Source organism: Centroberyx affinis, unplaced genomic scaffold (genome assembly GCF_046629955.1).
Source record: "Centroberyx affinis isolate AG114_WGS23_722 - 3 ecotype Tasmania unplaced genomic scaffold, CSIRO-AGI_Caff_v1 ptg001207l_1, whole genome shotgun sequence".
Lineage (NCBI taxonomy): Eukaryota > Metazoa > Chordata > Actinopteri > Beryciformes > Berycidae > Centroberyx > Centroberyx affinis.
Genome location: NW_027279725.1, coordinates 82,369 through 96,761, shown reverse-complemented (window position 1 = coordinate 96,761; position 14,393 = coordinate 82,369). Strand labels below are relative to the sequence as shown.

The following is a 14,393-nucleotide window of genomic DNA, read 5'->3' as shown; positions in this document are numbered from 1 at the left end:
AGCCTGGCCACAACCACACCGTAAAAACCTGGACCTCTCCCTATCTCCCTCCCTCCCTCCCTCCCCCCGCGTGAGAGATCACAGAGGAGCGGGGAGCACATTAAGCCTCCTCTATGAAGTCCAATCAATACCTGATCTGATTAGGCCTCAACGCATGCATTTCACTACAAGCCCTAAAAGCCAACAGATAAAGAGCCCCTTTGCTAATGCTAGCCAATAGCCATCCATTTCCGAGCCCGTCCGCTCTCCAACCCTCGCATCTTCAGTCATATTGAATGAAGTGAAACGAACGAGCTGAGAGCGTCCCCCCCCCATCCAGATTCTCACAGCTTGTCCGTGGATTCAAACTGGACTGTGTGTAGCTAAATCGCGGCGGTACTGGCGCAGCCCGCGGGTTTCCCTGCATCAGCAGCCTAGAAGGATGGAGGAGTAGAGGGGGGGGGAGGGGGAGCGACGAAGGGATGTGGAGGAAGAAGGGGAGAGGAGGGAAGCTTCTAACAGGGGGAGGTATCAGAAATGTGCGGCTATATTGATGCCAGTGTAAGCACATTTCTATTGAAATCAATAGAGCCGCTCTCAAAAGCCTGTTTCGGCTTCTAACAAGAGAATGGTACCTGGGCTCGCTAATGGAGCAGCCATAGATACACACAGAGAGACGGGGCTAAGTGGGGGGAAAACAGGAAAGAATACGCCAGTGGGGTGCACACTCATCTATTTTTTATTTATTTATTTTTTTGTCACGATATTAGCCATGTCCAATTTAACATATCTGGGTTTCTGTGCTGGTAGCCGCCTATAAAGTATTTTTGTAATTGCCAGCAAGTTATCTATATCCTGGAAGTACCCAGATGTCCCATGTGGGTCTAGAGTGAAAACTGCTGTAGCGTCATTAGAACCATTAAGTTATGCATAGAAAGGTAACACGGCATCATGTAGTCAGTGCATTTGCAATCCTGGATTCTTTCAAATTCACCACCTAGTGCCTATTCTTCTACATTGTGTGCAGTTAAAGTCAAACGCAACCTCTTTGTTTTTTATTTATCCTTGCTCTCAGAAATACTGCAAATTACATCTAGCCTGGCTTTTTAAGGAAACTATGCCTAGATAGATGGCTTCACTCATGCATTGCATATACATGTTACACACTCATGTGCCCAGAGATACACACACACACTGCACATTTAGTGTATGTGCGTGCGCGTGTGTGTGTGCGTGTGTGTGTAAACAGCTGTTGGAAATGCCAGGGAGAGCTGACTAGCCGTGGGCCCTCCGCCATCGAAATGTCATGCTACACGGGGAAAAGAGCTGCGATACCTCACTCTCCCCCACCCTCACACACACACACACACACACACATGCACACACACTCCTGCCGGGCTATATGATAATACCACGCGGAGGCACAGACACATTCATCACGGCTGTTGTCAGTAGAAACAGGCCTCATTATAGTTAAAGCCCGTGATTTATGATTAATATTCACGAGGGGTGTGGCGGATCGTCAAGCCCCTCCAATCCATTGATCTCGGCGAAGACTGAAAAGACAGAGAGAGGGAGGAAGATGGGAAATGTTGAAGGGGAAGGTTGGTGTGTGTGTGTGTGTGTGTGTGTGTGTGTGTGTGTGTGTGTGGGGAGGGGAGGGGGTCGGTGGGCATTCTGGTCATGGGGTGGGAAGGGAGATGAAGGAATAGGAAAGGAGAAAAGGGAGAGAAGGGGGGGGGGGGGGGTGCCACATTCAAGGTCCCTGCGTTCCCTCGCGCTGTAAATTGTCTCTGCAACTTTTCTCCGTGGCTTCATTAGTAAGTGTCTTTTCAATATTTATGGCTGTGTTAATAAAACATCAATAAGAGAGGCCTTTGTGGGGAGCTGCAGGCAGTAGGGTGCTGCAATCGCGGGCTTCTCACTGATATTTGGATGAAACAGAAAGGTTCAGGTGAGTGTGAGGAGTGACTGAGAGTGGTAGATCACTAAGAGCGGATGGAGGATCTTTTTTAGACACGGGACTGCATTAAGGAAGAAGAAGAAGAAGATGCTTTTTCATGTCCTGCACGGGCACATTTGAAATATGTGTTTCCGGGTTATTGGTGTAAGGGTTTGGTGATTGCCTGTTGAGTGTGTGTGTGTGTGTGTGTCAGGGTGCTGACTAAGTGCCCTGGTGTTGGGGCTCTGCCTCTCTCATGTTTTATTTATCCCAGTGGAGACTGACAGGGGGGAGCGGGCCCTCTGGAGCCGGGGTGAATGCTGAGGGTCAGCACAATCTCTCTCTCTCTTTCTGAATCTCTCTAACTTTTTCTGTCACATACACACCGTGATGTAGCTACATTCCCCCAATGTGCATCCTAAGGCCTATCAAGGGTCTATGTGCGTGTGTCTGTGTGTGTGTGTGTGTCTTAACCTTTCTTACAAGTTGCACTTCCACACCTTTTACACCTTTACCTGTGCTCTTCTAAAACTCTTTGCTTTCCAATTTGGCCTCCTCTCTCCTTCCCTCTCTCTCTCACACTCTCAATATTGCTCTCTCTACCCCCCTTCTTTCTTTTCTCCCCCTCTTTGTTCCGATACTCAGTACTCAGCTGAACTCCATATAGATATATATGAAAAACACACTAGTGGGGGACATACTTTGTTAAAAAAAAAGGGTTAGAAAGAATCATTTTGTGATGCTAGAGAGAGACTGGAAGTAGTGTTAGCAAAGTACTCTGCAGGTAGCTGGACGTCCCGTGTGTGTATCTGTGTGCCAGAAGAGAGGGAGGCGCTGCTCGGTGCTCACTTGAACTCTCTCTGGCCCGGTCGCTCTCCATGGTGCTGCACTGCTCATTCCCCCAACCTCCGCTCCTCTCATCTCCCTCCTCTCTTCTCTCCTTCATCTTACCCCCCCTCCCGTCCCTCTCCTCCCTTCCCCCTCACTCTCGTCTGCCCCAATCTCCCCTTGATTTCTCCCGGCTCTCCCTCCTCCCTCTCCCAGCTTTTCCTCTTTCCTCTCCCCTCCCCATCTATCTTGCGATTCTCTCCCCTGCCCTGCTCTCTTCCTCCTCCCTCCCTCCCTCCCTCCTTCTCTCCCTGCTTTCGGAGTATTCCCACATCTTCTCCCCTTCTCTCCTCTCCTCCAGCGTGAATTGGTCTCTTAATCCTGTCAGGGTTGCCTGCCTGGGCTTTAGGCTCCAGCCCCCCCCACCTCCACACCCCTCCCTCCACACCTCCACCCAAGCCCCTATCCTCGTCCTTTCGCCCAGCCCTGGGATGGAGCTGCCTCTCCGGGGAGGGAGGGAGGGAGAGAGAGAGGGGGAGACGGGGGTCCGGGGATGGGCCCCTGCCTGCCCGGGACACAGCTGTGAAGAGCGACACTATCTCTCTCTCTCTCTCCTTTCTTTTTCCGCACATCTGGTGCGTGGGGGGGGGGGAACGGGCCATGTTGTGCTCTGTTGTTTTGTCCTTGGCTCGGCTTGGACACTGGATTTTGGCCTGTGCTACGCTGGAGTAGGCTCGGATTTGAGATGCGGATCGGCCCACTGCTGTACCCACACGGATGAGCCGGGCTCCTTTGGTGTAGGAAGCGATGGTTATTAAGCCGATAGCGTAATTATTAGCTGCAGTATTAGCGTGGGCCCGGTGCATTTTTTGGGCTGTTTCCTCCGTGGCGCTCTTCTGCTGGCTGGCTCGGCAGTAGCAGGTGGAGTGTCGCACTCCTTGCATTATGTAACTCCACCCCAATTTAGATCTGACTTCAAATAAATGAAAATCAAGCCGCTGGTTGGCTCCTTTCCCCCCGGATATAAATAGCGTTTTCAAATCTTATCTAGAAACAGTGTTGTAGAGGGGAGAGGCTTTGAAATGCAGCCCGACGATTAGGATCCCATTGTTCCGCTCCACACCCCCTCCATTCTCCCGGCTGCTTACAGTAAGCCTGAGGATCTGAGTGTATGTGCATGTGTGTGTGTGTGTGTAGCTCTGCACATGTGTATGCATTCATCTGCATCACAGTGTGATTGAGATAGTGGCTGATGGTAAGATAGCATGTGCGCGTGCGTGGTGTCGTGGGTTTGAGAGTTTGTGAGTAATTGGTGTGTGTGTGTGTGTGTGTGTGTGTGTGTTGCTGCTGGGTGTGTCTTTGATGATGGATGCTGTGCTCCTGCTGCTTACCCCACTGCTCCTCTCAGAATTAACAAGGTTGCTAAGATACGGTGGGCTTATATTAGATTAGGTTATCTGCTGTTATTGCTGTTACTATATTTTACCCAGCACCGTGAAGCCTTTATTAATTTGGAAATTTACCCTGCCATGGAATTAAGACGCTGGTATTTGTGCACCACTGCTTCTCTCTCCTCTCCTCTCCTCTCCTCTCCTCTCCTCTCCTCTCCTCTCCTCTCCTCCTGGCTGGGAGGGGGTTGTAGCAGCGAAAGCCCCCTAGTCAGATGTCTACCCCACCCCATTACAATCTGGAGGCGGATCCATACCTCTATTCATCATTAAGCCCATTTAATCCCAGGCCTGGGGCCCAGTGTTTCCATTTGACACAGAACAAGCCAGTAAAATGTGAGACAGGAGGCGGTGATGTCACTTTGGTCGAGGCTTATTGGTGTGCAGAGGTGTTGTCCCTCCCACCAGCAGATGTCAGCCCAATCCAGTGTTTGACCTCCATAGTAGCTTCTCCAGGGCTGGAGGGCCATTGGCACCGCTGTTAGCAGATAAAGAACAGGAAACAATGGAGATGCCAAGTGGGCTGCTCAGACGAAGGCAGAGAGACTCTGCTGTCCCCCCACTGGTTGATTTGCAAATTTCCCTGCTCATTTCATGATGTACTGATCCGTTTTTGGACAAAATAGCTTGCACACCATTTGGTCAGTATGATTTACAGTTTAACTGGCAAAGCCTTTTGCAACATATTAATGCATAGTTGGTGATTTTAGGGAAATGGACATTAATTTGTTGAATAGAGTCCCACATAATATCCAAAACACTCAAGACAGCTAGACTTCTGTATGCCTCTTTTAAGAGCAGCAGGCTACAGTGCCATAATGATAGATAAGCACTGTCATAATTGGACTGGAAGCAGACATTGGCACTAGCTACTGTAGGAGCACTGTCTAGCACTGTGATTTGTAGCACAAGTTGTGTCAAATTGCTGATCCAAGGCGAGGTGTCCCAGGGTGTGTGTGTGCGCGCGTGTGTGTGTTCATGCATTACTACCCTTCAAGAGAGTGGGTGAGCATGTATGTTTGTTGAGTGACATTTGTGTATGAATGTGTGTGAATGCGTACACAGGCACACTGTGCACGTAGCTGTGTGCGTGCGTGTGCGTGTGTAAGGACCTGCTATAAGGGAAACCCCATTAGCGTGGGATCCCAGGGAGATAATGACTGCTGACTGCTTTATGTCCTGGAAATGATTGAGTGGAACATAGTAGCAGTTTATGAATCCCTTCTGCCACTGGCTGACAGACAGACAGCACATAGCCTGCTAGCTAACCAAGCTACTATATCACACACTGGCAGTCAGCACCTTGGCTGCTAGCTAACTTAGCTACCTGAGTCACAGAAAGACAGCACCTTGCCTGCTTATTAACCTAACTACCTGCATCACAGATAGGTAGCACCTTGTCCAGTGTTTCCCATGCAATGTTAATATTTGGGCGGCCTGCCAAGTAAATTTTTGTTTTGGATTCATTTTGAACGCTGTGATACATGAAGCTGGCAGTTATGGCCAAAGTAGTTTTAAAAAAATCAAGATTTAATGCAGCCAACCGCCAAATGTAGTGGTAAGTAGTGGTGTAGTAATATATGGTCCTTGTAGTGCGTGTAACTATGCCAAATGCGTAGTTACACGCACTACAAGGACCATAATTAGGACCATACTACAAGGACTACAAGGACCATAATTAGGACCCTACTACAAGGACTACAAGGACCATAATTCATTGCACCTATGAAGTAACCTAGTGCATCTGTGCTCCCTGGAGTCACGGTGTGTCTGTCCTGACACAAACTGAAACAGCCTCAACATTCAGATGGAAGTATAATAGTCAGCTAATCTTGCAATGTCATTAGCGTATACTGGACTGAGAGACATGTGCTTGAAAAAATATGAGTTACAGGGCTTAGTAAATGAAATGCTGTAAAACTAAACTGACAACCTGCGGGAAAACACTAGTCTGCTAGCTAACTTAACTACCTGCAGATAGACACCTAGACTGTTAGCTAGACAGACAGTGCTTAGCCTCCAAGCTAACCTGGCTAAATGACAGACCATACATCCATGTGACAGACAGACAGACAGACAGACAGCAGCTAGCCTGCTAGCTAACCTAGCTACCTGTATCACAGACAGACAGCACCAGCCTGCTAGCTGTATTACAGACATGGCCGCTGGTTCTGCACTGTGATCAGCACATCACCTCCAGACAAGAGCGAGGGAGGGAGAGACAGAGCTTCATAATCATTTTATCTTTTTGCTATGTCTACTTTTCTCAGTCTCTCTTCCTCTTTTCTCCCCTATTAGGCAATATTCCCTTGTGCCACTCTTTCCATTCTTTTACGCTCTATATATTGAGATTTTTTCCTCTCTCTCTCTCTCTCTCTCGTCAGTCGCTTTCTTCCCTTCTCTTCTGTCATCTCTTCATCTCTTCCCTCGTGTACTGGTCTCCCCTGATCTGTTGTGGCTCACTGATTAACCCTTTAAGTGTGTGTGTGTGTGTGTGTGTGTTTGTGTTATACACATCTAGATCCCATGTGTGCGTGGTTCTGCCCTGCGTAATGCCTCTAAAGCACAGGCCTCCTGCTCTCCTCCCACTCCTACAGCCTGGGGACATCCAGGCACACACACACACACACACACACACACACACGCTCACACACATGCTCACACACTCACAGGTGGAGGCAAATATGAGATGATAGGAGTCAATACAGGCAGAGATACCAGCAAATAGACATAAAATTGAAAAACGTGTGAAATTACGCAGATGCCCATATATGGATACATATGGTGTGGCTTCAGACATATAGCGAGTGATATCATAAAAGATGCAAAATTTAGCACAGGCAAATAGAAGCTGATGGAGGCAGACAGACGGAATCGAAAAAACGTCCCGGCCTGTTCAGACACAAATAAGGCACATTCAAGCAAGTGTGTGTGCAGCCACAAGCACAGACTTGGCTGCACTAGGAAAGTCAAATATGAAAATGATCACAGAAGAAGAACCTCTCTCATCTCCAGCAACCAGTCTGTCCGGTTGTCGCTGTCCGTCCCCTAGTGTTTGTCCAGCCATGTGGAAGGATTGACCTTTAGCATGCCACCTAACTGTATGTGCCGTGGGGAGTATAGCGCCCTCTGGAGGATGGGGGGGACGGGGGGGGGGGGGGGGGGGGGGGAATGGACGGGACGCCGGGTTTAAAGAGCGCAAGCGGCTCCCATCCGCTTTAAGCTGCAGATTTACCTGGGGAAAGGTGCATGGGCGGTGCTGGGGGGGGTAAGGGGGGGAAAGAGGGGGGCAGCGCCATGAATACTTGGCGCACCGTTTTCCCCTCCCCTCCCTCTCACTCTTCCCCCCCTCCTCCCTCCCTCTCAGTTCCCTCTCTCTCTCTCTCTCTCTCTCTTCCCCCTTCTCTTCCCCTGTCTTCAGCTCCTGCACAGGATCACATTAATATTCCTTTGAAGCCTGTTTCAACTGCAGCCAGATCTCCCTCTCTCTCTCTCTCCCTCTCTCTCTCTCTCTCTGACTGTTACACTCTCACTCCTTCTCTCTCTCTCTCTTTTTTTTGTTTCTCCCTTTTCTCCCTCCCGCCCTCTCTCTCTCTCTCTCTATTTCTTTTTTTCCGTGCTATCGTTTTCTAGAAGGGAACACTTTCTCCCACCTCTTCCTCCAAAAACGGTAAGGGGAGGAAGGGGGGGGGCGCAGTTTTATTACCTTTAGTCAGGAGTTCCCCTTGTTACACACATGCACGCACACACACACACACACATGGAGGGGTGGTGGGTGCCGATGCCTTTGACAGAGCGTGTTGATTGGTTCAGAATGGTTGCTGCCTCTTGTAGGAGAGTGGAACGGCTATTTTTAGATCAAGGGGTAGCTGGGAGAGAAAGACTGAGGAGGGCTGTGTGTGTGTGTGTGTGTGTGTACGTGTGTGTGTGTGTGTGTGTGTTTGTAAGGAATACTGCAGTCTTGAAGGAAGTTCCCTCTTCACACACACACACACACACATACACGCACTTATGCAGCATTGCCCCTCTTAAGCCAGGGTAGTGTGTATTCCACGTGCCTGCTCCCCCTTTTTCTCTCTTCCCTCCACCTCTCCCTCTCTCCTCCTCCCCTCCCTCCGTCTTTCTCTCTCTCTCTCTCTCGCGCTCTCTCTCTCTATTTCTCCCTCTCTTTCTCAGCTGGCTCGGTGTGCAAATGTCAGCACTCTCCCATTTATTTGCCAGAGCCCAGAGCAACGTCCTGCACTCTCTGTTTACCTCTGTCTCCACAGCACTGCCCCACCGGCAATCCTATTCTCCTCACACACACACACACACACACACACACACACACACACACACACCCCTTTAAAAAATCCTTCCCTCACTCATCCCTCATCCCTTTCTCTCTTTCCACCCCCCCCCTCGCTTCCCTCTTCTCCGCCTCCCTCACCTCCCTTTCCTCTCTATTTTCCCTCCCTCATCCTTCATCCCTCCCTCTCTCACTCTCTTCCCCTACGCCCCCCACTTTCCCTTCCATCTACCGTTTTTTTTTTTACACCATTTTGGCTTCACCCTTCCACTCCCCCTCACCCTCCTCCTCCTCCTCTTCCTCCCCCCCCCCCCCTCCGCCCCTCCTCCTCTCGTTCATGGATCATGGCACTTCATTGGAGTAACATCATGACATTTCCAGTCTTGTCTACAACTGGCGCATCAACTTTTTTTTTTTTTTTGGATCCAATCCCCATCGCAGCCACCTCCACCTCCACCATCACCATCACCCCCCCCCCCCGGTGCTTCGTTTTCACGTCTATTTTTGGACGCGAGCGCGTTGCGTCCACGATTGCCCCCCCCCCCCCCCACTGTCAGATCACGAAACACCTTGTCCCTCTCCTCGTCTGTCTCTCTGTCTCCTCTCGCTTTGTTTTTTTCTCTTCATTTCTTTTCTTTTCTTTTTCCCTCCCTCCCTCCGTCTCTTCGTCTTCCTCCCTGTCTCGCTCTATCCGTCACTCCATCCGTCTGTGATCACGGCGATGACTCATGTGGCTCGCACCTGCTCTGCAGTCGGAGGGGTGTGGGGGGTGGTGGTGGTGGTGGGGGGGGGGGGGGTGGTTTTATAAGGGAGAGGTTGGAGACGGTGAAGGTGTGGCTTCACATCGGCTCGGTGTGATCGGACAGTGTGTATGGTGGAGGTGGTGGGGTGAGGTGGGGTGGGGTCAGTATTTTGCTTTATTCACATGGCGGCCATATTTGATTTGCGTCATCGTACTCTGGGAGGGGAACGTGATGCAGAAGACAACGTAGCAGTCAGATTGTTAAAGCTGTACGAGGCAAGAGAGTTTATATAAAATTACGTCAGTTTACTCACATTGAACTCCATGGTTTGTGGGTATTGGAAGTTCTCAAAAGTAAAACGGTTGCGTCTTGCTGCCATTTAGGGCTATTAGCATGCAAAACGCCTTACACAGGTTTAGTGTTTTTTCCTTCAAACCAACAAAGTCTAATTCTTATTAATTGTCAGAATGAATGGCCTGTATCGTTAGTATTAGCATTACGCTAACTGTATGCTTCATATCCTTAGTTTCCCTTCTTTGACTGTTAAATTGTTTATGCTAGCTGTGTAACGCTAGCATTACCTGGCTATAGCTGTTAAAACTGTTAAAAATAGTTGTTGGCTACAACTTACACAATTTGACCTGGCTGGTCTGGAGATAAATATAATGTTAACAACATGAAATAGCTGACTGCTAACATTAGCTAATGTTATGGACCATGGAACATCACCTTTAATCCAGTTGCTGTAGCCTTTCATTTGGACTTTCTTGTTTAATTTGGCCTCCAGCTCTGCTCATCTCTCCACAAATTTTGCTGTATATTTTCATTTTTTTTTTGTCCAAAGATGTGTTGAGTTTGCCTTTCTTCCCATCTGCTTTACTGTCTTCCGGGTAAGGTTTCCCAAATCAAACATGGTGGCCATGTGACTAAAGCGAACAGACACTGTTTTTAGAAGCTGGTTGTGGCTATGAAAAGTTTATGAAAACAGTGTCACTTTCTTCTCCAAAATTAGAAAAAATTGACGCCTACTCACCAAAGCGATGGCTGGCATGAAAGTAAAACTCATTTGGCAGGAAAAACATAAGTTGTTGGATATTATGAAACCTTTGCCTACCAATCACTAACATTTATGAGACAGCATTTTGGAGTGAAACCCTTCACGTATTTAATTTTAGATAGCTTATGGCTTAGTGTACTAATTTCTCTCTCTCTCTCTCTCTCTCTCTCTCTCTCCCTCCAGTGAGTGACAGCTGTTTTCGGAACCTTGCAGAGGACCGCAGTGGCATCAACCTCAAAGATCTCGTCCATGATCCCTCCCTGTGAGTACCGGCCTTTTCTAGACAATGCAATGAAAGAAAACATTAGGTAACGCTGCACCTCCACGCACACAGCACAGTGTTTAGTCTCAAGCGAGGTCCTTTGACCGAAACGCACACCAACAGCACCAAAAAAAAAGATGCAGAGGCGCACTGTGCGTGTGTGTGTGTGTGTGTGCGAGCGGGAGCCTTCTTTCTTGTGCATGAGTGTAACTAACCAACTAAAAATATCCCTTGCACACAACATGTCGGGGGCTCGGTGTCGCCCTATGGAGAGAAATTCCCAGCATGCATGGCAACAACAAAAGAGCTGCAGCATTCTCCGATGGGTAAGGACGACTGTTGGTAGCTGGGAGACGGCGTCGTTTGCTCGAAGAAGCTAAAGGAAGCGAACTGAAGGATTGTTTCGGTTAATAAGGATGTGATCGGGGACAAAAGAGCACCAAAAAAAAACAGGAAAACATCAGAAATGAATGGGAGATGTATGTCCAAAAAGACAAAAATCTTGGAAAAAAATAGAAAAACCACCTCCTTGTACTAATTGCTTTAAAATGTTCTTTTTTTGCACCTTTTCAGCACCCTCAGAAGGTGTGCAGTGTCAGGCTTCCTAGATACTCATTTGGCCTATTTGTGGCAAAGAGAACAGAGGCGGTGGTCACGTGGGTTTCAGTTGCTCTAGTCGTAAAAAAAGAATAGGCCCACTAGAGAGTCAATGAGTCTTATGTTCATATATTCCTTGTAACTACAAAAGCAGAGTCCAAAACAGTTGGGCGTTTAGGCTGTCAAATTTTATATGAGGAGTTGATCAATGATGTATCGGTAATAAATAGATGGGTAAACCACATATTCCGCTCAAGTCGACAATCACCATAAGACAGACAACCTCCATTACAAACAAAGCAGAAAAGACTATATTTTTCATGTAACTTCTGTAAAGGCTGATACTTCTTCTATAACATATACTAAGGATTTATATCATATAGATTTATATGTGCTCACAAATAAAACGTTATTCTGGAGTTTACGTGAGTTTACCTGGAGCTGAAACTACATCAGCTCTGATCAATTATAATCAAACTGCCTTTTTGTATTATTACATTTTCAATGCATATATCATACATTGCTTTTATAATGTCATCTTAGCCTGTGACCCGAACTGTCACTCTGGCCCTGACCCTGATGCAGCCTCAGACATCCGAGTCATTCTCTATACTTCCATTGATTTCCTGGTGTTACCCTGCTACCTTGTCGCAGTATCACACCAGTCAATACCACTGGAGTGTCAGCAGCCCCCTGCTGTGGGACCCTGGACTCATCCATGCTTGTCATGTCCTTTACTGTATGGTGTTTATGTGTGAGGTTGATGTGTAATGTGTGTATGATGTGTGTGTGTGTGTGTGTGTGTGAGAGAGAGAGAGAGAGAGTGTGAGGAGGCTCATGCCATGTCATGTCCGTCACGCTAGACAGAGAATGCAAGTGACAACAGATCCATTTCATGAATGGAGAGCTGTTGCTTATTGTTTTGTGTATGTTTATGCACTATGTGTGTGTGTGTGTGTGTGTGTGTGTGTGTGTGTGTGTGTGTGCTTTGACCGATTGTGGGCGGTGTGAGAGGCTCCGGTTGCTTCTATATGTAGAGGCCTTGTGCAGTTGAGAAGTGGCTAATCATGTATTTTTAGCTGTTTCGGTATTGCCTTACATTGTGCTGATGAGTTAGCATGGCTAGCTAGCAAGCGCTAATTAGGTAGCATTAAAATAAAACAGAAAATAAACAGAAACAACTCAATAAAATGACTTCAGAGCTTACCATCGACCCTAAAGATGGACGCAACCGTTCTCTAAGCGTCATTTTTGAGACGTTTATTCCTGTAGTCTTTCACATAAAAGTTAAGAAAAGTTAATAAAAGAGAACTTGGACGCTTTCAATGCTCCTTTTTACACTTGCCAAGTAGAACTGCGGAAATCTGATTGGCTGTTTATGGCTGATGAAGCTGTAGCCGACCTTTCCCGGCCAATAAGCTTGCTGAGCGTCCACGCATGGGCCGAGTTCCCCAGGTCACTCGGCTCTATAGGGAAAGAATGGACGTCCAATGACTTGTTGGGGGGGGCGAGGCTGGACTAAACAGGGTGCTGTTCCACATTAGAAGCCGACATGCGGACAGACAGTCGGTGTTAGTGTTTCTGTCGGCCCCGCTGTGTCGCCGTGACGATGGCCTGCTGCAGACAGGCTCCAGCTGACCTCCCCCGGCCCGAGCTCCTCCGCGCCATGTTAATCCACGCCGCACCACGAGTCACTGGCTCCGTCAGGTTGACCAGCCAGTACGCCGTGCCCTCAATGTGCCACCGCCGCTGTGACAGAGAGACATAGACAAGAGACACAGAGGGACACAGAGAGAGAGAGAGAGGGAGGGAGGGAGGGAGGGAGCTTGGGCCACAGCAGGACACACAACAGAAACTATAATCACAGAGTCTCTCAGGCATATACACACACACACACACGCACACACACACACACACACACACGTACGCGCGCGCACTCGATCCATCTGCCCAGTTTGGCATCCAGGAGCATCCAGAGGTGTGTCAGGTGCAGAGAAAAATGATATGTGGCAAAAGAGAGAGAGAGAGAGAGAGAGAGAGAGAGAGAGAAGACAGAGGGTGGTCAGACAAATGATACCCAGACTCAAGGACACACACAGGAGGCAGAGGTGGATGTAGGTATACATGATGTGGGTGTCCTTGTGTGTGTGTGTGTGTGTGTCTTTGCATCTGTGTATCTGTGTGTGTCTTTGTGTCTGTCTCTTTGTATTTTCTGTGTTACATGTGAGCTGTGTGTGTTCGTCTCTGTGTGGGCAAGTATTTTTGTTTGCATTCATATATTTGTGCATATGAGATGTGTGTGTGTGTGTGTGTGTGTGTGTTGGAGGTTGAGTTAGCCTCCTCCCGGGCGGTTGAGCCCACACCGTGTCTCTGCCCTCCAGCGACTTGTGTTGTAACATCCTTTGTCAATTTTACAAATTGTCACGGCTAAGAATAGCTGGAAGTCAATCAGATGGGTGACAGTAGGTTCATTTCACAGTGGAGACAGTCAGGGAACGGAGACACACACACACACACACACACACACACACACAAACACACACACACACCTGGACTGGTAGAGATCCAGCATCTATAAGGACTATAGGAATAACAACAATAATAGCTGTATTAATAACTTTACTAATTACTTTACTAGGATCAACTTTCTTGAAAACATTCATAAATACTACTACTGCTACTATTACTGCTACTACTACTACTACGAATAATAATAATAATAATAATAATAATAATAATAACAATACAATAATAATAATAATAATAATACATACTGTTATTACTAAGTATAATATATTTACAATAATAATTTAGGTCAAAATCTTAATTTATAAAAATGACTGAAAATACTAATCTTTTTTTCCCAAACTGACAACCAATGATTATTATTAAAACCTAAAATCTACATTAATATTTGTGCATGTACTTATAATGATAATCACTGTTTTGCTACATAAAAGCCCAAAAAGATTAACATAAAAAATGCCAGATATGAATAAAAAAAAATACAAAATCCCAAAAAACACCAGTCAAATATGTGGCTTGTGTGGCAATAAAGTCTTTTTGACTCTGAGGTTTTCACCTGCAGGGCTGAGCAGAGGTGGCGTCTACATTGCAAATAATTAAAACACACACACACATACTTACAAGCAGTACTTGTTTTGCCTTATTCTGTTATTGCTGTACTCTTCAAGTGCCAGGGATGTTAAATTTGCCGATTAAACACATGAAGCCTATTTGATATTTAGT

General features: G+C 47.3%; 1 protein-coding gene across 1 annotated transcript in view; it reads left to right on the top strand.

Moving 5' to 3' along the window:
* The window catches only part of LOC139648478 (gephyrin), an 81,927-nt gene that overhangs the window by 12,547 nt on the left and 54,987 nt on the right, over nucleotides 1–14,393 (top strand). Inside the window, exon 2 of the mRNA XM_071524614.1 lies at nucleotides 10,469–10,547. Within this exon, the coding sequence (XP_071380715.1) occupies nucleotides 10,469–10,547 (79 nt within the window). The remainder of the gene's footprint in view (nucleotides 1–10,468; nucleotides 10,548–14,393) is intronic.